Below are 27,199 nucleotides of genomic sequence, written 5' to 3'. Positions count from 1 at the left end.
CAACGAGCCCTGTTAAAATCCCCGTACAGATTTCCAGCCCTCTTAATCTTTTGCTGTCAATCAAATGGATATTTTGATCGTGTTCACCTAAAATGATTTTCACCAGAGTTCTGTAGCAAACTGAATTTTATTTTAAATCCTGTCAACTATTGAAATAAAGTATCAAGCCTTTGCTAATAAGCATTAATAGTCATTGTTGCATCTGAATACAAAAGTGAATCAATTTTAGTTCTGTGTTTATTTGATGGTACATGGCCAAACTCTCTAAATCTCTTAGATTGCTTTTATGACACTTTAATGCATGTTCAAGTTGAAGTGAAAACCTTTTGTAGCAGTTGTCAGTGAAATATCAAACAGTAGGAAGGGGATGACACTTAAAATGTTCATTTAGCACATTTTCACACAAGAATTAAAGCAGCAACTAGGTAATAAACCTCAAAGGGGAGAGAAAAATGTTACCATTTCTGACAACAGCTGGATAGTTTCTGTTGCACATGAGGAACCCATTGTTGGTATCTTTGGGGCGTGCAGCAGTGTTCATGTTATTGCCAAGGATGGGCTGCTTTTCACAGCCAGGTACTTTATTTTATTTTGGTCAAATCTCACCTTCAGTAGAGAAAATAAAATTTGGAGAACAGACAAAATATTTAAGAAGGTAGTCATGTGGATTGGCTGGATAACCCGTTTAAAAAAAAGATTGTATCAGACATTGGAAAATTGTGTGTGGTTGTTGTTTTGATTATTTGTTGTTTCTCAGTGTCCCTGGCCGTTCCTCAAGGGAGCAGATAGTTCCTGCTCTGGGATTTGCTGCTGAGGCTCAGATCTGCCAGACTTGCTTTTTCACAATAGATCAGATGGGATTCACAGGTGGCTCCACTCTGGCAGCTGACTTAACTCACATCTCCTCTGCTCACAGAAATTTTTGGTCACTCATCTGTCTTGTCACAACTGTGCCTGCAGATTATGAGGTTAGTACATGGCACTATGGGTTGTGCAAATGATTCTTGTGTGTTGCTTAGGAATAGCCAGCTTCTGTAAGACACTCTAAATGCCTGTGAACATACTTTGCTCAGCGGCTTTTTAAAAACCTGAGTGATCAACGAACACTCATTTCCCAAATGTCAGAGTACGTGGAGGGAAAATTTTCCTCCCTTGCACTGTTTCTGACTGGGCATCACATTTGTCTGCGACCTGTGCACACATCCTACAGTCTGACCTTTTCTTTGGTTTCAAATAGACTTGCCTAACTCCTCCCTGACAGCAGTGTTTGCTGCATGCTCGCTGAGAACGTGCTGGGGAAACTAAGTGCCCATATCTATTTTATGCTATCAGGAGGACTACCCAGCTGCCCTGTATTCCCCTCACCTAACTCACAGGAAAGCTCTCCCTGACCCCAGGAAGTGGAGGGAATCGGTGGTTTTAAACACTTGTTCCTCCCTGAGTGGTTTTAGCAGAGTGTTGATCTCCCACTGCTTTACAGCTCTCTGGTGGCTGTCGGGCACCACTGCTCTGTGCCATGCAGAAATACCAAGAGTTTTGCTCCTGAATGCCTCACAGCCCTGGGTGAGTGAGGGAGGCTTCTGACCCAGGTTCAGGTGCCTTGCTGCTGGTCTGTGACCAGAACACAGTAGCCATTTTGAGAGCCATAACCTCAGACCCCAGAGAAATTCTGCTCTTTTCTCCACAGAGGAATCCAGTCTCAGCTGCAAGATGGAGACTAACCAGTGCTAAAAACAACTCAACAGCCAGGACAGTGATGTGGGATTTGCTTCTGTTCCCCAGGCCTACGCTGGGTGACATTCCTGGGAGTGTTTGCACCAAATTTGCATCCCAGAGTGTCACTGTGATTACTGTCCCGCTGCTCAGCCCAACCTGGGCTCCTCAGGGAGACTGTGCAGGCAGGCAGCAAAACCCACAGCGGGTCAAACAGCAGTGTCCTGTTCCCCTTGGCATTTCTGGCTACTGAGCAGGCTTTGAACGAGCTACCACAGGCATTACTGAGGAGACACAGAGATGGATGAATGTGCTGCGACAGCCCTAATTTTGGGAGTGGGAGTGCACACACAGCAAGCATGCTCAAGGTCACTTGTGCCTTCAAAGCAAGTGGACTGGCTTTGTGGTTCAGATGCAATGCTTGCAGCACTAGGGCTTCTGCAGGGCTCCAGCTGATGGCTGTGTAGCCCTTGATTCAAATACCAGTTTCACATCACAGTGCTGTCAACAGCTTCTGGAAGCCCAGTGCCTCCAAGCAGACCCCGATTTCATGTGAGAAATCTGTTCAGCTCTGCTCAGAGCAGGCATTAGATGGGGTGTGCTGCAGGTACAGCTGCTGGCGTCTTCTCTGGGCAGCAGCATGAAACCCATGTGCTTATTAAGATGCCAGATGGAATCTTTGGTAGGAAGTCCTTGCTAAACCGCTCCTTACCCATAACTTAAAGCCACCTCTTTCAGGAGCTCTGGAGGGTTCATCCCAAGCATTAATTCAACAATAGGTTTCCTTCTTCTGAAACTGACGGCACTTCACACCCTGCCTTGACTTCCAAACACTTAAGGTCCAGACACCTTAGTGTAACAATCCCTGGCTCCTCTCTTTCCTCGCTTTTGTTTGCAAAGACTTTTCTGGGTAGCTTTTGAGCATTTCTGTTCTGACCTGTATCTGGCTTCAAAGTTGTTTCCCTTACTTGGCAACACACGATTGCCTTTAACATGTGAGCCGCTGCTATGATACATTAACATGACTTGACTGCTACTTGGTGAGATATTTAAAGGCTGCTGAATTGTTACTGTTCAGAATGTGGCTTATTGGTATTAATGAAATACAAAGCTTATGGTGCCAATTAGTCATCTCTCATTTACTTAGAATTCTCTCCATCCTTATATAAAACACACGCTAGTCACAAACATCAAACCAAAAACTATCCCCTACCACCCACACTCTGCAGCACCAGGTGTAGCAAAGTGCTGGCTGGCGTTTCCTGTAGCTGCTCCAGTGCATGTGCAAGCAAAGAAGGTCTAAACGGGTGGACGTGTTTGCAGTGATTTGTCAGTGCCAGGGGAGGCTGAACAGAGCTGAAGCTGGGCTCGCATTGTTTGGACACACTTTGACTTCAGCACCAAGATTTCATCCAGCATGGCCATGAAATTCTGAAAATCCTGGCAAGGAAGGCACAAGGAAACAGTAGCGAACAGTATCAGTAGGTTGAAAAAATCAGCATATTTTTTACACTGAAGCAGAATGTAAAAGCATTTGCAGAGTAGAAGATTAAATCAGCATTTCCTTTTTAAGTCACAGCCCTCACAGGCAAAGGTCAGTGCCTCTAAATACCAAGGTTCACTGACTCTGGTAGTTTTATCTGTTAGTGAAATTACAGCTCATGTAGTGGCTTAAAAATAAAAATACAGCAGCTGCTGTCACTCTTCTACTCTGGTTAGCTTTTCAAAAGTTTGGTACCAGGACTGGTCATCCAGTTTTACCATGTACTGAACTCTGTTCCCGACACCTCTCATGTTGGATTTATCAATTATGAAAATAAATGGTGAGTTAGGTCACTATGGATCAGACATTACAGTCCAATCTTGAGAGATGCAAGGGATTTATGTCCCATCAGGTCATGGGGCCATGGCTGCAGGCCTGCCATGAGCACCGTATCCAGCCTCAGCCCAGGGAACTCTACCTTTCATTGCCACATGGATAAAAACCAGTATAGAACTGTGATTAAAACTGGAGTTTTCATCCTTTTTTAAGTAGGGCTTGTATTAGTAAGGGAGCACTTGGATGTGCTCTGCTCTCCAGCTGAGAGTAGTTTGGTGCTTTTGTTCACAGGTCTGTGCCTGAGAAGCTGGGAGGTGTCAGCTTCCCCAGGTCTGGGAAATTCAGCTGCTGTGTATGAAAATCAATCATGCAAAAGCTTATTTGGCAGTACTCCAGCTGTATGTCCTGCACTGCATCTCTGTCCTGCAGGGAAATCAGGACAGCGATGACGACTAGCCCAGCTGCTGTGGCATATTTTCTTAAGCACTTTAAATATTGCTTTGTTCAGTGTGTGTCTGATCTTGGCAGGAGTTTCTCCTGCAGCCAAAGTTTCATGGCTGAAGAAGCTGAAACCATCTGCAAATGGAAGGAGAGAAGCTGATGCATGAAGACCAAGCACATTTCATTACCCAAAAAAGGTCATGCTGTGAAATAAAACTACAGGGTATGTTATTCACACACTGCTGGGAAGGCCTGGCAAGCTTGTAAAAATTCTGCTAGCCTGAAAATAACTGCTTGCTGCAAGGGGCAAATAAATGCAGGGGGAGAGCTGGTGTCCAGTGACTAACAAACTCAAGAAGAACAATCTCAGAAGATTAAAAAAAATTAAGAAGATGAAAGATATCTTTGTTTCACTGCGTTGTCTGCCAGAAAACATACAGTTTATGTCTCCTGTGCTGCTTTGTGAACTGCATGTTATCTGTAAAACAGCATATACAATTTGAAATCACAGTGAATAAGCCACATGGTGGCCTCACTCCAAAGTCCCTGAGGGAAGAGTCCCTGTACTTCAGATCTGAACTGTGACAGGAATTGAAACGGTTTGATAATGTAATGCAGCAATGGAGCTTGGCTTTACTGAGAAGCAGAGGGAACTGGGAAGGCAGGTGTTCTCATTAGAAAATGTTCATAGTCTGGATTTTCACACAGGTGTGACAGGCATCTGTTGGGATACAGGAGAAACAGAGAACTGGGATTGCCTAGCTAGCAGTGGGGCCATGCAGGTGCCAGTTTTTAGGTCTAGGGTACACCACTGTCATCTGAGGCAAAGACAAGCCAAGAAACACTTGAGTAACCAAAGCCAAGAGCATGTGAGGCACAAGCCACAGTGGTCAGAATGCTGGAGTAAGTGAGGCCCGGGCTGTTGGCACACCTGCAGTGTGAGAGGCAAAGAGGCTCCCAGAGGGAAGAGCCAAATCCCACCAGTGTCCTGCCCTAGGGGTGTGCTCTGTTTGTGGTATTGGCTTACTTGTCCCAGTCTGCAATAACTAAAACATCACAGGGACAGATGGCCTGTCTGGTACAGTCTGCCCCGTGATGCAAGATAAGGGAAGGCTCTCTTATCAGAGACAAGGGCTTCAGGCTTGGCCCATACATCTCCTGCTCCCCAAGGGCCTGTCAGACTGGAGACTGGCAAACACAGTAGGCACTGAAAATGAGAGGCCTCTCCCAGGACTAAGACAGGCCTTGGAGAAGGGCTTGAACTGACAAGGAACAGCATACCACCAATTCAAGTTAACAATCTCTAAGATTAATTTATGCAGGCTCAACGGGCACCAAAACCATCATTTGAAACACTTACCATTGCTGACATCTGATTTATCAAGCATTCCTCTTTGAAGCACAGGTGTGCCAGTTCATCCAGCTGCTGCTGATGAGCACGAATTAGAGTCTTTCTGATTAACAAAAACACACACTGGTTACACAGCCTGTAGTGTAATCACTGTTTGTAATCACAGCTGGCCTCAATAAACCTTCAAGAAAGAGGAACACCCCAGAGGAAGCCTTGGTCTCCTGTGTCCCTGGCACTCAGGAAGGGCACGCCAGTGCTCCATGAAGTGCACTGGACTGCACTGGTGTGGGCTTCAGGATGAGCTGGGTGACTGAGGGCTGCTCACAGAGGAGTGACCACAGCCCGCCCTTAGCACAGGCAGCACACAACTGCTTTTCACTGTAGGAGAATCAAGGAGTACAACTAATTGTTGTGTCTAATTAATAGGTGAAATGGTTTATGGCCATGAGTCTGTAAATAATTCCAGTACGAAACAGGCTGAGCAGGAAAGCAGTGCTGCTGTTGATTCCTCTGAGCAAGTTTCACTGACCAACAATGTATTTTCAGTCAAGAGAATGCAGTCTAGTCCTGGGAGCTGACAATGGCAGCTCAGAGTACTCAGAAGCTTTATATCTACATCTTTAGTGACTGTTCAGCTGCCCTAGCAGCTTTTCTTTTCATTGATGGAACAGCTATAACCTGATTCTTGATGGAAGGTTTTGATATATTTTAGGTACTTTACAGCTTAGAGTAAGCCAATTAATTACTGAGAACTGCAGTTTGTATTATAATATTTATTCCTCTAGCATTATCCTAGAAGCTCTAATATAATAATTGGTTTCCTGTGAGATTTTAAAATATCACTAAATAAAAGCAACCATATATTTTTAAGATAATTACTATAAATTATGATGAACCTCATAATTATTTAATAAAATGATTAACCATTGGTTTTTTAAGTACATAGGAGTATGACATACAAAAACAGGCAAATGTATCACATGTCCATATTTTCTAAGCTTCACTACAAACTTCATGATGAGCAAGACTTACTGTGCCTTTTCTAGGGCTTCCCTCTGCCATTTCCCCATCTCTGATGCAGCACTTGGAGAACAGCTGCTGGATACCTGTGAGGGGCATTTTGCATTTGCTATTGCCTTATTATCTTTGGTTGCAAATCCTGCATCTGCAGCAAAAGTTTCTTGTGTAAAAATACTCTGCTTTGACTTGTTTTTTGGCAATCCTGTCTCCTCATTGCCAAACGATGACTTGGCAGGGTCTTCAAAATGGGTGAGGTCCTCATTCCTCAGTCCTGGCTTGGGCTGCTGCAGCCGGCTGCTCTCCTGAGAGGGGGTCTCTGGCCCGGGGACAGTGGATCCAGCTGTGGATCCAGCTGTGGATGTTTCTGCCGGGTCACGTTCAACAAACAAACTGCGCCGGACTCCCTGCTTGGATAAAACTGATCGCAGGTGGCAGCAGCACGGCTTCACACGGCCACAGGTGGGTGGGAGCTTCTTGTCTGTGGCTTGAGAGGAGCCCAGCAGGGCACAGAGCCTTTCCCCGTGGCTGGGCTGCTCTGCCAGCTCCAGCATGCTGTCAGTCATGGCTCTGCTCCTGGTGCACGGCCAGTCCTCGTCCTCAAAGCTGCTCTGGGCATCACTGTCTGGCACCTGCTTCTCGCCGTGGGGCTGCTCTTGGTTGGAAGTTGCTTTCTCTGTTTCAGTTGTGTCCTCACCATCAAGAGGTGATACCCGGGGTGGGGTCATGAGCTCAGAGGTGAATTCTGAGGAACAACTGGAAGAAACGGAGTGGCTGACTCCATTTTTTCGAGCTTTCCAATTTACACCTCCTCCTACAAGGGTAGCCTTTTTAGCCAAAGTGGATTCTTCCTTCTCCTCATGCTGGAGATCACATTCTTTGCACTCTGGAGTTCCTGATTTCAACACAGGAGATACACATGGGGTTGAAGCATCTGTTTCTGGAGTTAAGGTGGCTTCACTGGAGTAAACAGGATGTCTGTGTTTGGACTTGTACTCTTTGTGATCAGGTAGGGAGTCCTTGCCATTTCTCCAGCTGCAAGCAGGATCTTCCTGCAGGCAGTAAGGTTTTTCTGCAGTATTGCTTGGAGGGAATTCAGCTAAGTCATAGCTCCAGTCTGCAGGAGTTTTGCTGCAGCCTGCATTTTTAATGGGTTCCTCTACCTCTGAGCGACCCTCACTACAATTCCAGCTGTCATCTAATCCATGGTCTTCCATGGGTACTGAATATTTAAAAAATAAATCCTGCCGCTTTTGGCCTTTTTGCTCTTCTTCGGTTCCTTGCTCTCTTTCATGAAGGAAAAATGAATGTTGACTGGATTTGCTGCTATTTCCTCTTTTCACACTCTTTTGACTACAGACAGGTGAGAAAGAATCTTCACTGAAATCACTGTCATCCAGATCTTCCTGCTGTATCCACTCTTTGCTCTGCCCTTCAGTTGGAGGCAGGCTCAGCTCCTGCTTCAATTGAATCTCCTCGGGCTTGTACTGCATTAAAAACCTCTCAAGGGGTTGATAGTTCAATTTTTGCTTTAGAATAGGGGGTTGCTGAAACTGCTGGTGATAAAGACGTAAATGCTCTTCCCTTTCCTTCTGATATGGAGGCAAATATGTCCGTGGTTCAACAGACTGTTTAGCAAAAGTATTTCCCCATTCCTGTTCACTTTGGAGATTGCCATCTCCAGAGGAATTATCATCATTAGGAACAAATTGTTTCTGAAGAGGTTGCACTGTCTGAACTTTCAGGCACTGGACAGGTGTTCTGTTTTGCATATACTTGTCTTGCTGGCCATTCTCTTCTGTGGCAATGAAATCCTCCACCGAGGAGCTCTTTTCAGGGAGGGGGGATAGATAACTTCTCTTCAGGGGATGTGTTATTTCTAGGACTCCCTTAACTGGGGTGGTGTGGTGGAAGCAGGGAGTGCTGGTATCTTCTATGTAGGCATGTCCTTTGCCAGCTCCCTTGGGGGTAGAGGTAAGAGGGACACCAGGTGGCTGGAGGGTTGCAGGATATGCCTTTGGTTTTGCAGCACTTGAGGGATGCTGTAGGCCTAGCTTCACTTTCTTTGGAGAGCTCTTTTCCCCAGGCGGCAAAAAGGGAGAGCCTGGGATATGCCTTGGAGATACAGTTCCAGCTTTGCGACGCCTTTTTGTGACAGGGGCAGGGTATCTAATCCCTTTCTTCAGCTCTTTGACCCTGTAAAAAAGAGGCTGGATTTAGAAGATGTCATGCTTTCAGATAAATAACAGCATCTTCAGAACAAATTAATGCTTTCACATACTAAGACTAAATATTGAATTGAACATCATGGTTTGTTTTCTGTCTGTGATCTTCACAGGTATCAAAACCCTCCTGCTAAAATTCCTGGACTTTTGGAAAAATCTATAGCAGTCTTTTTAAGCTGTTCCTTGAGCAGTGCATAAAGGGTCAAGCGAGGAAATGGCCTCAGTTCCAGTGCAAGTGCATTTCCACACATTATAATGCAGCAGAACCAGCTGGTATTCTCCACAGCACATCACAGAGTCCCACAAGGCTCAAAGCAGGACTTTTGAAGTAGTTGCAGCAGGGCTTCATAGCTCAGGTGATGTGCACAGGGCTGCACTGCTCCTGGATCAGACTCAGCAGTACAGCTGGAAGAGATGATTAACTGGTATCACCCTTTCCCTTACCACCCTGACCCTCAGCTGCTCCCTCTGCTCCTCTTGCCCCTCAAGCTGTCTGTTGTCCTTTTAAGACCAGCATTGCACAGCTTGTAATTTACTTCCTGCTCTGTAGGAGGGAGGGTGAAGGCCTTGCACACATTCTAAGTAGAATCAAAATACAAAACTAAATCAAAACTTCTGATTGCTCAGGTCAGTAATCCTGCAGTTACAGGGCACACAGTGATATTTTCATCACTGAAAGTGGCCATCAGAAAGTATTACAAGACCCAAAAAATTTAAGACAAAATATAAGAATCTAAATAAGTAACAATTTTATTAGCTTTTTAAAGATTCTGTTTCTCGCCTAAACCGACATTTTCAATTCAACTATAACAAAATGTAATTGCAAACATCACACATTGCTTTTTACTTTGTGATTTTCACCCTGGCAAGAACTGAGTTTCGCCTCCTACCTGTCAGCATATCGCAGAGTGTTCAGGGTGTGCTCTGCAGCTAGGTTGCTTGGTGAAACATTGGCTATCATACATGTCTTGGAATTGCCAATGAAAGAGTCTTTCAGCACCTAGGGTTTGAAGGAAAAAGAAACTGAGTTCTTAGCAGTTCATGTCTCTTGCATATCCTGTAAATTAACAATATCTACAGAAGAAATTCAACATGAGATAGTGGCTTTTAAATTTTTTTGATAAATGTAGTCCTCTTGTCTCAGTTTTTCTTGCCTGTATTTGTTTATAGTTTAAAATGAATGCAGGTATTAATTACAGCTCTAAACAAGCCCTTGTTCCAGATGCTGCAAGGGTGCCAATATGGTTTGAGGAATAAAGCAGAAGTTACAGCTGAAGTAAAGAACTATTGATGAAAGCTCCCAGGACAGTAACTGAATAGAAGATGCAAGAGTGTTTTCAGACTGTGGGGAGATGGATGGTAAGTCTGTATGAGTCTGGACGGTAGTGTTTAGGGTTTTGTTTGATTTCAGCTCTTGGCTCGTTTGTTTTTTTTCCCATGCCAGTCCCCATTGTTGGCTGGAGGAAATTGGCAGTTGCCTTTAATTCTGTGATTACCTTTAAAATTAAAATTTACAAAAGCTATGCATTTCCTCTCTTCCTCAAGAGAGGAAGCAGTTACTGAACTGTGCAATCTATTTATTTATTTATTTGATTTTTTTGTTTATTTTTGTTCTCAGCAGGGAAATCTCTCCTCCTGCCTTTCTGCTCATCTTACCAGAGTTAACTTGCTTTGCCGGAAAGGAGTATGCACTTGTTCCTGATCCAAGGCCCGAATGCATTCCTTTAGCTACCAAAAGAAAGAAAAAACAGAAGAGAAAAACAGATCAGTCATGCACTGGCAAGGATCTGAACAGCAACAAACCAAGGCTACCCAGGTCCTGTGTCACTTTGACTCTTACTATGTGTTGTCCCTTGCAAGGTGAATTTGTGCCCTGCCTGATGGCTCTGTGGGCAGCACCAGATGCAAGGAGCAAGCACACACATTGAGCACACATGGAGCTCCACAGAGCTGCTGCCTGCACTACACCTAGCTAGTCTGAAGCCAGACTGGGTGTAGCCTACACTATGCTGCAGCTTGCAGGGCAGGTGTACCCAAAGGACAGAGCTTTTTGAGCTACCTCTCTTATTTTCTTTCTTCTCGAGATAGCAGATTACAGCATTGTCATAGTGATACTGCCATCAGGCATTTACAGCCTTTCTACATTCCACAAACTCCCACTGAAAATGACACTTATTCTCACTTTCACAGCATTTTATCAAAAACTGCACCTGTAACAAGAGATTAAACTATTGTAATTCTTTAGTCTGGCTCTCATAGTTGCAGTGTCTGAAAGTCTTCCACTTGAAAACAACACGAATATTCAAACCAGCAGCAGACTTGAGATTTCATGGGTTAAAAGGTCTGAAGAGAGTGTTAAGATCGTTGCAGCCAGAGCTAGGTTTTACAGGCTGCACGTTATGAAGATTTACCCAAAGCTGCTTTTTATATTTAATTCAGTCACTACTTGTAGATTGTCTAGATATCTTCTTAGTTTCACACAATACCAAAAATGTACAGACTCTGATTTTACAGCTTCTTTTAAAAGAATTTCATGGGCTTAGGATTCTCGGGAATCACAGAATTGTTTAGGCTGGAGCAGACCTTCAAGATCAGACTTCTTTCTGTAGAGGTACCAACTCCCCATGACACTCAGTTATTCATCAGCAAATACTCAAGAAAGCATGAAGCACAGAAACACATTCACTTCACAGGCTACCACCCCAGCACAAACACTAATATTCCAGTGCAGAGAGAGCCTCTATGCAAAAGAGCATCCACATTCCTAAAGCAGACCAAGCTACCTCCTATTTACAACACACTAAGAGGTACAGCTGTGTGCAGACTTCTGCACTGCTGGCTCCTACCCTGGAACCTGAATCACCTTCAGCCTGGCTTAGAGAAGCCCCCAGTCACCACTGAGCCCTGCTTGTTTGCATTAGAGGAGGTGCAAACCTTTCTGCAGCATTTACACTTACAGGCACTTCTGCTTTATCTTAGATGGCATTTTTCTGCTCCTTTGTCCCTCTTTGCCTGACTAAGGACACTTAAAAAGACCGTTTGCCTCAGGAGTGCATATCTTCCTGTTCCTTTCTCCCCACACATAGACTGATCGTTTTTATGCTCTTAAGTCCTTTATTCCAGAATTGAAAGAGAAGTCTAAGTGGTAAAAATAACTGGCAGGAACAGATGTGCTTTCATGAAACAAACATGGCAATTCCAAGCCAGTATTATTTAGAAGGGACAAAACCTTCTATATTAAATATGGGACTTATACTACACCTAACATTGTCCATGCTATGTTTACCTGTCTGGCAGTAAGAATGGATTAAAAATACTTAATTTTTATAAGGATATCTCTTCCTTCTTAAATTGTTTTTCAGTCATGAGACAAATTAAACTGAACACACATAGTATCTTGGTTATTTTTTCCTCTCTATGGAATACATGCATACATTATTCTGTGGTTCATTTCAATCCTAAAATACATCCTAGTAATTAAATACAAAACTTTCCCCAGACATAATAGTAGCTTACTGCCAAAAGACTTTGGTTTATTTCTGCTCCTTCCATTTTTGTTTGTCGATCCTTTTCTTTGGCATCAGCTGCTCTTTCACTGCCAGCCAAGTCAATGAATGATATCCTAGAAAAAACAAAGTTGCATTTATCTTAGGGGCTTTTTTCCCCTCTTCTTTTTTTCTTTATTAAACCAGCAGGCTGCAACACATGGTCTTAGAAGAGTGATTAGAAAGAACTCCTTTTGAACAAGAAACATCCATTGGAAATATCTGAGATACCAAAATAGGCATAGGAGCAAGAACCGTGTCAGAGCATCTTAACATTAAATAATATAAAATGTAGTTACACGCAATGACAGTGCTCCACAGTTTAATGGATAAGCTGTGTAAAGTACAACACATTCATCTTTCCAGATAATCACTGTGTTTGTAGTTTCCTAAGAAAAGGGCTAAAAGAAATTGTAAGTGTTTTGATTTCTCCTTCCAGGTAAAACAGACAACTGCCATGTCAAATGGGAATTCAGGACAACAGGGACAGAAATTTCCAGTGTAGCAAGTCACTGAGCTTTCAGTGATCCCTACTGTTTCTTTCCACAGAACTCCATTACTCCCTTTCACACTCCCTAGCTCCGGGTGCCAGCTGCTGTACTGACTGTGGCACTGTATCTTTGTCTTTGTTCTACCTCTTTTCCTGCAACAGCCCTGACTTTTTTTATCGGCACATCTTGGCACCCTTCCCTCAGTTCAGCTCCACCTCCCTTTCAGACACACAAAACCCGCCCAGTTCAAATGCCACACCTACATAAACCTCTACGCTTTTATTTCTAAGCCTGCCTGTTCTGTCTTTTGCTCTCTCCAGTGTTTGTGGCCCTCCCATTTTGCCTTGTGTTCAAAATTAAATCCTGGGAAAGAAGACAGTGTGGTAGCTAATGGAAGGAGGTGTTAGCAGGATTTTGTGATACTTGGCAGTAATGCAGATGCACAGACATTCTTCCTCAGACCTATTTCTTGAGGTTGTTTACTCTGGAGAAAAGATGACTGAGAAGAGGTACATTTTATTTTTGAATACACAAAGTGGATGCCACAAGTGTAAGTAAATTGCTCTTTCTGTCTGCTGCAGATAGCATCAGAGTCACACATTCAAATTATCATGGAGGTTTATGTGAGGTACTCTGATTCTTCTGGCCAAAGGCAAACATTTGTTGTGGAATCATCTCCACCTGGGCTGGTCATCCCACACTCTCTTTGTAGTCAATTACAGGACAGAACTGCTTTGAGGGGCAAATGCACCTGACATAATTTACTGCAGGGATCCCAGAAGTGGCAATTTCATTCTACTGACTTCAAAGGTGGTGGTGAGTTCACATGTGGATAAGTACACCGCAGGTGTCTACCTTTAGCCAAATTAAATACTGAAGATGAGGGGATGGATTTGATTGTCAAACTCCTTCACTGGAAATTTGTATGAACAATTTTGACAAAGGTCTTGCAGACGTGCCTACAACATTCTCCTTGGAAATGGAGAAAGGACTGTGGAACTTTTTTAGTCCCTTTTAACTCTGTCTTCTAATTTAACTCACACTTGTGCACTAACACCTCCTCTTTGTCTCTTGGATGTCCCTGGGCTTGACATCAGCACTGAGCACTTCTGCTTCCGGTCTTACCTCCCAAATGTCCTGTTGCTTGTGTCTTTAATTTGAATTTGGATGATAGCATGAGACCGAGAGGAATCTGAGTTGACAGCAGTAACTCCTGTGCTACGTTCTTTCCCTCCCTTCAAAATCACCTGCAAAATAAGGGGGACAAAATCCAAACGAATTGTAAATAAAACCACAATCTCTCAGAAAGAGATCTTGTCCTCCTAAGGTGAGGAAACATTGTGAGGAAAGGTGCATTACAGCCTTAAGATTTGGTGCAAGGCAGTTGAGGTAGACTGGATCCCTTCCAATAGTTCTTTCAGAGCTTTATGCATGGACTTGTTTGTAGTGACACTACAGAGCTTAAAGAGCTACACTGCTTAAAGAGTTACACTGCTACTAACAATATGTTGCATCAGACACTCACTCATATTTGAAAAATATTCAAATAATAAAATTAAATTATTTCTTATATTGCTGGCATACTTTTCTAGTACTACAGATACAATCTAAGAGACTTATGAGATTGACCATTTTTTGTGTTCTTTTAAAATTTTACTTTCTCAAGTACTTTCTTACTTACTCACTAGATGAGTACAGTTATCCAGAAAGTCACACACAAATTTATGAACTGCCAAAACCTTTCTAAATTTCCAAAACTAAAAAGAAAAATTATGCCAGAGTAAGGAACAAATTTAAAAGATTAATTATACTCAATAAAACAGTAAAATAAGAAAACAAGGAAGGAAGGCAAGGCAGAAGGATAAAGGCTATTTCAAGATACAAATCTGGATAATTCTTTTTTGAAAAATTTAAAGGACTGTTGCAGAAAGTCTAACGTTGACTGCAGCAGGACATTCATCGAAAAGCCATTAATTTTGCTTCTGGCTGCAAGAACAAATCAAAATATTGCCTAGAAAAATCAATACATTCTCAGCTAATAGATGTGAATTATTCATGCTTTTCAGTGGCCAGTTCTCAATGAGCAACATAACCACCCATTGCGGCTTCTGAGCTTTATATCAGTGCTAAGTGAAGATAATTTCTGAATCAAAGCCAACATCAATGAGCAGTGATTAATTAGGGATGCTTTCAAAGCTCCATATGATATATTTCCATATATCTGTTGCAGAATACTCAGAAGTTCTGAGTCAAGCCAGTGACATTTCTGTCTTCAAAAGGGCCTGTGAACAATGTAATTTTCCCCCCAGGATATCTGTAAAAATTAAGTAATTTAATAGCTCTTCTGTGTGTGGAATGTGATAATACCAAGGAATTGCAAATCAATCATATAGTAAATTTGCACTCTAACTTGCAGAAGCATCACCAGCTTGTCCTGAAGCTTGGAGTTAATGGGAAGATGAACAACTAAATTAAGTGCAATATCAGTGGACAACACTATGACAATTTTAATGAGCCAGTTACAGTATCAGGTACTTGTAATTGACACTTCCTCACCAAAAAAAAAAGAATTAAACTACGCAAAGTCAGGCTAAATAGCAAGTGGATTTAATCAGCTTGCTTGCTGCAGGACAATACACAAAATTTGCCAGTGTCCTTTTAGGGCTCAGCCAAGTAGGGAAGAAAACTGAAGCCTTGTTCTTGGTGAATGTTAGCTACTGTTTAAAGATCTTCATTTTACTTGGCTGTTATCATGCACACACATAAGCAGTATTTTAATCCTAATCCAGACAAAATATGTCAATCTTAAGTATTTTCTAATGTCTGTTTCTAATAATTTTCAAATTTATATATTCTGTGCAAAAAACATATCTTTTATATACAAAATCTAAATCCGTAAAGCCGCAAGATACCACCCTGCCAGAAAATACATATCCAGCTTTCAAGGTCCCTTACTGGGACACTGTTTAACACAGCTGAAGAAATAAAGGCACTTTTAATAGAGCCCCTTGGTGTCTTGCTGGGGTTGCCAATTTCAGGGCCTTAAACAGGAATATACACTGGTGCTACACAGTAAATAATCTCTGTAAGTGACACACTTCACAAATGAGCAAATTGGGTTGCAGAAGACAAAGAACAAATCCCAAACATTACCTCCAACAGCTCATCTACAGAATCCACCTGAACCTCCCGCAGTCCAACTATCTGAACGACATGCTTGCCATCTTCTCTTGCAAAAAGCCTGACAAGAGAACAGTGTAAAAAAGAAGATATCTGAGATCTTAAAAAGCAGCAATGAAAACACATGTCTGCACCGTGACACTGAGAAAAAGCAATCAAGGCTACTGACGGGGAGAGGCCCTGCTGTCATTCATTTATTTTCAGAGCTGAAGAAGTACTTAATTTATAACAAGTACCACTGACATTTCACTGCTAAAGAGACATTACCAATGCATTTCTGCTAGTTCAAGAATATAATAAAGCAGGGGAGTAAATTACCATGTTTACATGTTAGAGTTCCTGTCTCGCTTTAAACTACAACTCAGGCTCCCCTAAGTCCTCATCAATCTGTAAATTTTGTTCTGTTCATATTCTAATGTTTTTTCCACAGGATTTAAAAGCAGTTCCTATAGCCTTAGAGTCGTATTTCAGCATCACCTCCAGAGGCTTGCTGGGCTGAGTCACTGGGCTGCCAGGCAAAGGTGCCCAGGGAGAAGGTGCGCAGGCTCTGCAGAGTCTGGAACGTAGGAATCAACAGGATCTTCAGAGACTGGACTGGCAAGAGCCAAATCCCCACTGGCACAGCAGGAGGGACAGCCACAGTTTATGCTTGAACAGGGAAAGATAAGGACTCCCCAATGGTTGACACGCAACAGGCTGTCCAAACAAGTTGTGGATGTCCCATGCCCAAAAACGTTCAAGGCCAGGTTGGATGGGGCTTGGAGCAACCTGGTCTAGTGGAAGTTGTCCCTGCCCAGGGCAGCAGGGGTGGAATAAGATGATCTTTAAGGTACCTTCTCAAAATGTTCTATGATTTCAAGACAGGAACTTCTGGCTACAAGAAACTTGTTTCTCTACCTATGGATGTCCAGCTATTATCTTATTACAGTGTAGCAAGAGCCTGAGCTTGTATCTCAAACCTAAGTCCTTATTTTTCCCCCAAACAACAAACCAGGAGTCCCTATCAATGTCACAGTATCTACTGTCAGATCTTGCTATTCTCCCTAAGTATCTCCTGTGAACAACCCTAATTAAATATGTAACATTTACTATAAATGCTAGTATGTTAAATGTAATCACATGAAAACAGTAACTGATTTCCAAACAGTAACCAACTGATTCACAACCACAGGCTTGTAGGAAATCATACCTTTGCCTTCCATTTAGCAGGTCATAAAGGTGTCCACAGTAGATCTCATAAAAACTGATCAAAACCACTTGCTCTTTCCTGGATGGTGATGCTTCCAGGTACCTAAAGATGTCCTGGGCAGCCAGGGCATAGAGTCCTGGAGTCCGGTGATTCCCTATCATGGTGTAAGTCTTGCCAGCACCAGTCTGCCCGTATGCAAAGCAAGTTGCATTGCCTCTGTGAAGACAGCATATGTGTTTAGTGACACATCTGATTCCTTCATATCTATTAAATAATATTCTGCAATGCTGGTATCTATCTATAGCGGCCCCTTAGCAATGAGGTTTGATCTGCTACCCTCTCTGGGAAACTGAAGGATGCTTAACAATGATTTCCAAGCATACCCTATGGAGATCTGATGTGGCACAAGGTGCTGGCTCTCTTCCTTTCCTTTCCCTGCCCCTTTTAAAAAAAAGATTTTGCACCTGGCTCAGTACTCCTGGCAGAGGAATGGGTAAAAATGTAGGGCTGCAATAATCACAGCAAACAATTTCTTGCCAGTTTAGATTGCAGACTGGCCTCGCCATGGTGTCACATTAAATGAATGCCGGCAGGAGGGATGGAAAAGTAAGGGGGAAGCTGGGAAAAAAATAGCATAATTTCTTCTGGTGGCATTACTGGACTAGCAGAATTGTGGCTTTAGTGATTATTACACAGCAAGGTAGAAGCCTCATTCTCCGCTCTCACTTTCCTTTTCTCAAGAGCATGATACTCTATCTCTGTCGATGACACTTGGAGATTTTCAGTAACAGAATGCTCCATTTTGGTTATTTTCATTATGGATATGTCATATTTTCCTTCAAAGACTCAAAGTAATTATATTCAAGTATATATTCAATATATATATGTATATAACCTTGCATAGCAATAAGATGCCTCATGTAAAGCCACCATAAATTTCCCATTAATCAGGAGGTATGTAATTACAATTAAACCTCTAAGCAAATATAAATCAATAAAAATAAATCACAAGGTTATTCTTAATTTCTATTACCTTGTGAACTGTACAAATACATGTAAAAATATCTCTCAGTAGTGTCAGGAAAGAGGTAACATTATTTTTCTACAGATGAGTGTGCTCTGCCACACAGGAGCCTTTGTTAGAGTGAAGATGAGAGCTCTGAAATCCTGGGACACGTTTTTATTCTAGGCTGACCATGCTGTCACTTGGTTGCAACTGAGTTCAATTTAACCTTCTTCTGTAATTGAGATTTGTCACTTAGCATGAAAAAAGTTTGCCATGATTTACTTTCGTCAAAATTGCAATCAAAGATATTCTGAAAGGAGGAAAGCATGTGGCAAATGTGAAATCAAGGTACGTGTCAAAAGATGAAAAGCATAAAGCAAAATTCAGGCATACACATAAAACTGGAAAACAGCAAAACAACAAATAACCAATGTAAGCACTGATGCCCTACCCGTTAAAAATATGCTGAATGAGAGGATAAGCTGTCTTCATGTACACATCCTGATTGGTACATGACTCCTCGAAGACTTCATCAAAACAAAAAACATGCTAAAAAACAAAGACAATCTTTACATGAGCATGAATATGTTTCACTTCCCCTCCAACTCCATTCAAAGGTAAAATGAAACAATGAAAGCTTTTCCAGTGACTTCATATGGCTTTGGATTAAGTAGAGAGTGATCTAGCACACTTAATATGCAGCACAACTCATGTAGGAACACACCAGTCAAGAGATTCAGGGTAGGGAAAAAAAAAGAAAACAAAAATGCCTCAATTTCCCATTACTCTGAAGCATAACACGCCAGAGCCTTTTAACAAGAAACAAAAAAAAGCTAATTAAAGAAAACTTATTCATGAAATTAATCAGTCTACAGATGTACTGTCAGACTGTAACAGTAAAAAGAACTGAGAGTCAACTCTTGACTCTCTCAAAATTAGTTCTCACTTGTGACTTAGTTGTGATTAATTGCCTCCATTCTTATAAAAAGTTTTGTGCCAGAAAAGAAAGAAGCTGCTCCTAAGCAAAGCTACATTGTCTGAACTCAAAAGGGGGCAAGAAAATCAAAACTTCCCACACTTCAGATCAGACTCAAAGAAACAGAGTCTGTGGAAATGATTCAGTATGTTTCCCACTGTAAAAGGTGGCACAAGAACTGGGCCTGAGAGAGATCTGAAATTTTACCAGATACTTCAAACTGTTGTTACTAGGGCCCAGGTTGTAAAAATAACAGTCAGGAGAGCGAGAATAGCTTGCTGCCTCTACCAATCAGTTCTGTTCCTGGTGCTGTCAGTCACAAGTGAGAATTTGAACTATGACAGCACAAAATATTTGGGATTAGGAGACAAAGACAAACGGGAACTTAATTTCCAAAAGCATTTGAGAAAAATGGAAGGGAGGGGATGAGGGTATGTATGATTCATTGAAACAGACCTACAATGCTTAAAGAGTAGAAAGGGAGCTCCTCACTGAAGTACCCTGGAAAGCCCTCAGCAGGCACTACTCCTGCAGCAATGGCATGTAGCAGAGGGCTTATTTTGCCACATACAAAGTTCCAAAAGACAAACCTCTACACCTTAAAATTCTGGGCTTGGGTTTGCTGGCACAGTCTGGCATAAATCAGAAGCAACTCAAATATAGACAACTCTGAGCTAAATCAAAAGCCCACCACCTATTTCAGTATAAGAAATACTAATAGTCCTTTTCTGTTTTCCCTCATGGAAACTCCAGCTTGACCCTTCCATGCAAATAACTGGCCCATAAACACAACCTTCAATGGATGATGTTACCTGTAAAATGTATTGTGTAAGATCGACTGCCTCCTTCTTCTCATGGAGAAGTAGGGTTTCCTGATCTTTCACTGTGATTATATTTGCCTCCCCACGTCTCTCCTCCCTCATGCAGAGAGGACGTTTTCGGACACACACTCTGATTTTGTCACTCTCTGTCCATGGAGTCTCTTTGTCGAAAGTATTGGATCTACAACAATAATGGAGGTCCACATTTTAAAATCAAGTTACAACAGAATATAGAATACACCTGAATTTGTTACATTCATCACAGAATGTTTCTGCTGTTAATGCCTATCAAAAAACTCCATAACACACCTCATTTTTACATGATGCAGTTTCTGATGATTTTTTCCTAAACAGACTGATGCTTCCTGTACACTTCTGTTAAAGGAATAGTTATGTTTGCACAGTTACACTCCTGAACTTGCTGCTGGACTGACATATTTTCAGTTGTACACAAACATGAGATGGAAGCTGACATAATATCCAAGTTAATGTAATGAAATTTAATCTTGTGCAATTATTTGTACTCATGATTAGTCACTTAATCATGTACAATGAAAATATGAATAGATTTTGAAAAGGAAAAGATACAATACTTAGTTGCTTTTCCTCTCATGCTGGACTTTTTTCTTCCCATTATAGACTGTCCAGCTGGTTACAAGTAAATGACTCAAACTGGCAAATCAGATAGTATCACCATGTTCCTGTTCAGCTCAAAAAAAAACCCAAACCAAACTGATCTCATCCTTGTCTCCCCTTTGGTCTTTTTTCATAAAAGGGTTATGTGGTTTTAGACCATACACAAAGTTGTGCTCTTATGTTTCAGCAATTTTAATTTAGTCCCCTTTCAGACACCTCAGACACAGGAAGTAATTTCATGTTTCATTGATTAACCTGCTGCGTACCGCATTTTGTGAATAGAATGGGCTTGAATTAAACAAAGTGTATTCAATTTTTCTCTCCCTTCTTCAAGCTGTCTTTAGCCAAATCAGTAAAAATTTTCAGCCTGGATTTGCATTTCAAATAATCAAGCCCCAACTTGCCCAAAAGCAGTGTTTCTGCCACACTGTCCAGGTGCCAAAATCTCTTAGCATAGCAACTGAAAACTCATATATACAGTTGTCTAACAAACTGTAACCCCCAAGCTACTCAACATCTCATTAACATCCACATGCTTGTGGTATCATTGCTGTTGTGCTCCATGATTCCCCAGAAGCATGTGAGATGCACATTTAAATCTCAAGATATGTCTTTGAAGACCACACATGAGCAATCTTCATTGGTCACCAGAGTCCTTGTAATTTTAGTACAGCTTTCCCGTGCAGTCCAGGATCAGGCTGTGCATTTAGATGGAAAATTCTTTTGTCAGAAAAGAAAGGCAATGTCCACTTCATAAGCTGGTGTGAGCTTATGCATATCACTAGGCACCAAATGTTGTCCAACAAATGATCAGAAGCTCTGAAGTTTAATTCTGATGCCAGATGGCGTAATTGGTGACCTGCAGCAAGAGTCTGTTGTGCTCTAAGAGCTTGAAGCAGAAAGGATTGCAGTATTTGGAGAAAAAAAACCCTGAAAATTTAGAGACTCTGTTAATGAGAAAAAAGGAATAATTTTTTTCTAGTACAGAGGAACATTTTTGTTGAGTATATTTTGTATGGGAATAGAATGCACATTAATTCTATATGCTGAACCCAAAGTTCATATTTCTTACTAACTCTTTTAAAATATAAATTGTATTTTATGATAAAATAATTTTTCATTACTAGGAAAAAAAGTCAAACAACAGTCATGACACAGATCATCATAAATCTAATAATAGGTCAGAAGGACAATTATGCCTTTGCATAATCAAGTTATTTGCTGTGGGCAAGTTCAAAATAAATTTGAACATATTAACAGAACTCTTTGTCCTTCTGCTATCTGAAATCGTGTCTGTGTTTTCCAATATTTCTCATAAATGAGACTAGGTGAGCCTTCACAGTGGTCAAATCACAAGGTGCCATGCAAATGGATGGATTCAGTAAAGCAGTTAAGCACTTGCAAAACAGGAATCAAACCTGAGTGTAAGCATGCTGCTCCAAGCCTGCCTGAAATGCACAACTCTCCAAACACAAGAAAATTAAGTTGAGGCATTTCAGGAGGAGGATGCAGAAAGCCCACGAGATGAGCCATAATGCTTGGTACAAAAGAATGTGCTTGCAAAAGAAGAGAACAAGGAAAGAGAGAACAATGAAGAACATGTCTCTATTGCAGGATTAAAAATCTTTAACTCCTTTACTTGAGGCATTAGGTTTAATAATGTTTCATTTTGTAATTTGCCAACATTATAAATCCTGTCCTTTTAGCTGCACATAGGCTCATCTTCCAGAAGAGACAGAGAATGCACCCAGGTATTAATATATATTGGAGGCGAGTGCACTTCTCCAGAAGGTAGGAATGATTTTTTGTCCAGCCAAGGAGAGTTATAAACCTGTCTTACCTTTCACAGTTTAAGTGCTCTACTTACTATGTCACCTTAGTACTTTTCCACCGTGGCAGCACCATCTATCCCTCCAGGCTACATACACTCCAGGTGGGAGCTGTAACTGACACCTCAACCCCATGGATCTTTCCCTGGACCAAATCTTTCTCCACAACCTTCCCAGACCAAACCTAACTTCATAAAACTACCTCTTTTCATTCCTGTTAACTACCATGACTGCATTGCCAAAGCTAGATACTGGTATTATGCAGGCAGGGGTGTGTATATGCCTCTGGTGAATCAGGAAAAAAATATTTAGTGCTTTAAAAATGTTGCCAGGGTAGATTTACCAGTGGTTCATGATAACCCCAGCCTCTCCAGTACCAAACACTGGGAAAAGTATGGAAGTTACAGATCACATGCCTAGGGAGCAGCTGCAAGGCATCCTTCTCACCATCAGGTCTGTAACCCTTCCCAGCTGCATTCATTTTGCTTCCTTTTAAAGCTTCAGTTCATAAATTTCCTTATAAACAAATATAGCCATCACAGCTTGTATCCTTTTTACCAAGAAAAGCTTGACAAATTTAACCACAGGCAATGCTGTATTTTGGAAAAATAATGTTTTACAAAATAGTCCCATGGAAAGACAAAGATTGGCTCAAATACCAAGAAAAGAAAGCCTTAAATCCTGAAAGACAATAAAGACTATTCTTAGACAACCTTGGTGAGTAGCAGCTGGTCAAATTCAGATGATTCCTTCTATAAGACTCGGAGAGTTGGAAATGCCTATTAATATCTCTCTTGTCTGTAAGACTTTGCATTGCTCTGTAGTGCTTGGATTGCTTATTTGGAGGTAAGGAAGACAGATTCTGCTCCACAATTAAGAAAGAATCAATTATGACTAACCTGAAATATTAGCAAAATAAAGGTGAGTGATTATTACCTGATACAGGAATGAGGTAGTCCGTAATCATACCCTGAAATATGAGTTACTCTTTGTACAATAGGAACTTCAGAATCGCCCAGGAGAGGAGCAATATCATCAGAAACTGTTGGACAGCTCAGGTCATTTTTTGTACCCATTCCAGCAATATTTAGGTCTCTTCTAGTTAATCTGATTGGCTCTGGATTGTGTGGTGGGATGTGTCCCAGCATTTCCCCTACATTGTCCTTCTCTTCATTGGCACTGAAATCAGATGACTGATACAACTCTGGTTCAGAGTCTTTAACTGTTCCATCATTTTCTCCACAAAAGGACTCGAAATGCAGCTGTCTACGGGGTCTTGACTTGGTCACCTGAGGCTGCATGAAAAGGCCATGTGGTTGAAAATCCTGCTTGCTTAAGTTTGCAGAGCCTTCTTGTTGAGTATATTTGATTATTCTAATGAGGTGGAAAAGACGTTTGCGGTCATTTATGTCATGGACCCCCAGTTTGGAGAAATCTTCCATGGAAACCTCGGCAAGCTCATCAATTGTCTCAACACCAAAGGCAGCAAAGTGGGGATAGTATTTTTCAAGTTCTGCTTCACAAAGGCATTCGTAAAGGCATGATGCCATCTTTAACCTAGAGCCTACAAGAAATCAAACAAAATAAACATTAGAATAATATGAAACACCACATCTGACAAAGTTAAATGAAGAAACTACACATTTCCTGATGCCAATACTTGCAGTTAGGCTAGAAGCTTGTTTAGCTCCTAGTTTACCACACACCAGACTGACAAACACTAAAGAAAATAGCCATAACAACAATAAAGTAAAACATGAAACACATCTTTTCACCATGAAACTGTATTTTAAAATTATATACAATATACAACATGTAAGAAATGCACAAGGCAATATTACTCACTGCCACAGAGTTCCTACACGCCTGGTGTCTACTTGATGAATGCCTCAGCCACTGAAACCCTGTCTTCAAGCTATAGAATGTAAAATGCCTAATTTTAGACAGTCAATTTAATATCAAGGCACATGGTCAAACGTGGTTCAGCTACCCCTGGTTAACTAACCAGAGGAGAAAAAATTGCACTTGTCCTCACCTCAAGCTGCCTAATTAAGACCATTCATCTTACAGATGAACTATAGCAAAGTTGCAGTTTTGTTGTCTACCTTTCTCTTTTATGTCATGAATCCTCTGAGCATTTCTGAATCTCCTTGACAGAAAAACCAAAAAAACAATTCTGCAAAATCTGAAAGACAGCATTTCTCTAAATCTATATATGCCACTGGAATGCCATACTTGCATTCTTGGGAAACCCAAAAAAGAAACATGAATCACCAAAAAGTATGCCCCAAATCCCCCAACTTCTTCACTTATGTCTTAGTGGCAATGCATGGTGCAGCTGTCTGTATCCCGACGGATTAGTATCTGCAGATATTTTTACTTCTTCCATAAAACACAAAAATGATAGCACTTCAAGTATTTGCTGCCCACTGCCTTCTCATATGTTTGTTCAGTCTAGGACCTTAACAAATACTGCTCTTACTCATGTTTGGAGGTCACAGTAAGACTCAACAAAAACAAGTTATTTAACTTTTCCTCCCTGTAGTTCAGGATAGAGTCTTTGTGAGGATTTTCAAGGCTCTTTACAACGACCCTATAGAAGAAAATAAGGTCATCCCCAAATTTGAGTCCATGTCATTAACTAATACATTATGTAGAAGTGATACCAACAATAAAACCATACGGATTAATATATAAAGTGCTGACTGTGTAAGATACTACAGAGGCCAAAATGTACAGTAGAGAACATTTAAAATTACTTACAGTCCATGCTTTAGGTAAAATTATGAGATTCAACAACAATGAACTACAAGACCCAAAAGTTCACAAGTAAGTAAATTTATTTAACCTGTAGATAACATGATTCTAAATCCTGAGGTAAAGTTAGAGTCACTGCTGAGGCTGATAGATCCTGGAGGGTGGAAATCAAAACTGACAGAGAGGACAGCAAACCCAGAGAGCAGGGAGACTAATCACCACATGTGTGCAAGGGTTTCACAAGCATTCTCTACTTGCCAACTTCTCTAACTTGCCAACATATAAAAACACACAGGAACCTGAGACTTAAATTGAACACATTTTGGAAAAATTCCCTTTCTTACATAAGGTAGCTTTAGATGTAAAACCAGTACAGGTACTATGCAACTCTCTGTATGCACTGCCATGGGAAGCTTCTGTTTGATGAAAGGAGCAACTAGAACTTAAGGCCAAGATACCAATCTCAAAAATGTTGAGAATCTGTTAAAGGCAAAAATAATCAAATAAATTTACTTTGTCTACTCTCTATCTGTATCCCAGATTACATCTACATCTTTATATATCCTTATCTTAAATACAGAGTGTCCAAGGACCCTAATTCAGTGACAACCTCTGTTCAAATTATAATGGTGAACACAGGAGAGAGAAAAAAAATAAAAAGGGAAACAATGGAGACACTTTCTAAAAATAGAACAGCAGACAAGGGAAGAGAATTACAAATTTCAAGGCCAAGGTTCTAATTAAAAATGAAACAAAATATATTTAAACAGCTAAAAATAACAGGTTGTGATTATATGGAATGACAAGTCAGAAGAATTCTTGGCATTAGGAAAATCCAAGCAATGTAGGTACTCCAGAACCTACAAGAGCAATGTAAGCAGCTTCTGTGGCTAATTAGCTAAGGCTCTGTGCCATGTGAAAGCAACTAAATGGTTTCTTAATGAGACCTGGCCTCTTAATGAGACTTGAGATCTGCCTTTCCAGAGAGAATAAATCTTACTGGATCTGAGTGGTTTCAGGCATAACTCCACCAACTCCTTTTTGACAGGACAGGAATTTCACAAGCTAGGGAAAAAAAACAAACCCGTTTACTAATAAAGGAGGAATAAATTAATTAACCACAGGAAAAAATATTAGGGGTTGGCAAAACAAGAGGATCAGCATTTTTGATCACTTTGAAACTCAAGAGTAGACAATTGCTAAAAGATTTTGTGTGGTTCAAACATGAAAGAACTCAGGGAAAACTGCAATTGCCAGTGGAACTCCTCTCACCTTTCGATCACAGATGCTCTAAAAAAAAGGAATTTCTTTCTCCTTATTGAAAGAATACTTTAATTCATCCAACCCTAAATGAGAGATCTTTGTGTCTGAAGATGCTTTTTGTAACAGATAACAATTCATCAAAATAAACTGGCTTTGTGAAAACTAAGAGGAGGTTTTCAAGAATCCTAAATTGCTAATGCCATCTTCTGGCAAAAAAAAGGCAGAAGACTTTCAGTCTTGCAACAGCCAGCATCTCCTCAGTTATTTGTTTGTTCACCCATGAGAATAACATGTCATGGGGCAGAAAAACATACATTCTTCAGTGTGGTATCTTCATATCAAAACCTAGGCCTTGTTCCCCATAAAGATATGGATAGCTTCACTGAAAACAGGGTTGAGATGAAAGACTAGGACTTCTTGAAATAGTTGAATATAATGTATTTTGAGAAAGAGGTGAGTGTGGAGGTAAAATTCTCCATGTGCACCCAGCCTGACACCTCTATGGGGCAAACATGAGTTCTCTACAACTTGTTTCTTATGCCAAGATGTTTTAAAAAGATCTTAAGAGGCTTCCAGATGCTGGTAATGTGTGAGTGCTTATTGCAAAAAAGCATTAGAATTATATATAAAAGGGACCAGCTTAGCCACAGAATTAGATTGCAGTTTGTCATAAGAGAACTCTTCCTCAGCTTCAGTATTAGAGGGTTTTCAATGGTCATAAAGCTGATGAAAAACAGAAAAGTCAGATGTAAATAATAAAAAAGAGTGGTTACATTTTTCTGTCCTGAAGGGAATTAACTTACAACAAAATTACGCTCTAGGAGCTGACTGTTCATTTTAAAATACTTTTAATTATTAATTACCTCTTTCACAAGATCTTTTCCTTCTCAACGCACTTTTCAAGGTGGAGGAAAGGTCTTTGAAGGAGCTTGGTGAGTGT

General features: G+C 41.0%; 1 protein-coding gene across 1 annotated transcript; it reads right to left on the bottom strand.

The window, feature by feature from the left end:
• Window positions 1-108: 108 nt before the first annotated feature.
• KIF24 (kinesin family member 24) lies at window positions 109-27,199 on the bottom strand. Its single transcript, XM_005424979.2, has 13 exons — window positions 27,123-27,199; window positions 23,176-23,803; window positions 19,766-19,955; window positions 18,429-18,526; window positions 16,972-17,187; window positions 15,756-15,843; window positions 13,728-13,849; window positions 12,083-12,188; window positions 10,223-10,294; window positions 9,457-9,566; window positions 6,357-8,537; window positions 5,334-5,427; window positions 109-3,153 (listed from the first exon to the last, which is right to left on the bottom strand). Exons 2-13 carry the CDS (start codon window positions 23,787-23,789, stop codon window positions 3,013-3,015), a joined length of 4,032 nt encoding a protein of 1,343 aa, XP_005425036.1. The 5' UTR covers window positions 23,790-23,803; window positions 27,123-27,199; the 3' UTR covers window positions 109-3,012.

This window comes from Geospiza fortis, unplaced genomic scaffold (genome assembly GCF_000277835.1).
Source record: "Geospiza fortis unplaced genomic scaffold, GeoFor_1.0 scaffold49, whole genome shotgun sequence".
Classification (NCBI taxonomy): domain Eukaryota; kingdom Metazoa; phylum Chordata; class Aves; order Passeriformes; family Thraupidae; genus Geospiza; species Geospiza fortis.
Note: the sequence above shows the minus strand (reverse complement) of the source record. Positions and strands in the feature narration are given on the sequence as shown.

Bases quoted from the DNA above. Each gene is read 5' to 3' on its own strand.
- KIF24 (XM_005424979.2), bottom strand. From the start codon at position 23,789: ATGGCATCATGCCTTTACGAATGCCTTTGTGAAGCAGAACTTGAAAAA. The intron at 13,850-15,755 runs GTAATGTTTGGG...CTTATTTTGCAG, and splicing joins CTGTAGATGAGCTGTTGGAG to GTGATTTTGAAGGGAGGGAA. The intron at 5,428-6,356 runs GTAAGTCTTGCT...TTTGTTAATCAG, and splicing joins GAAGCCCTAGAAAAGGCACA to AAAGACTCTAATTCGTGCTC.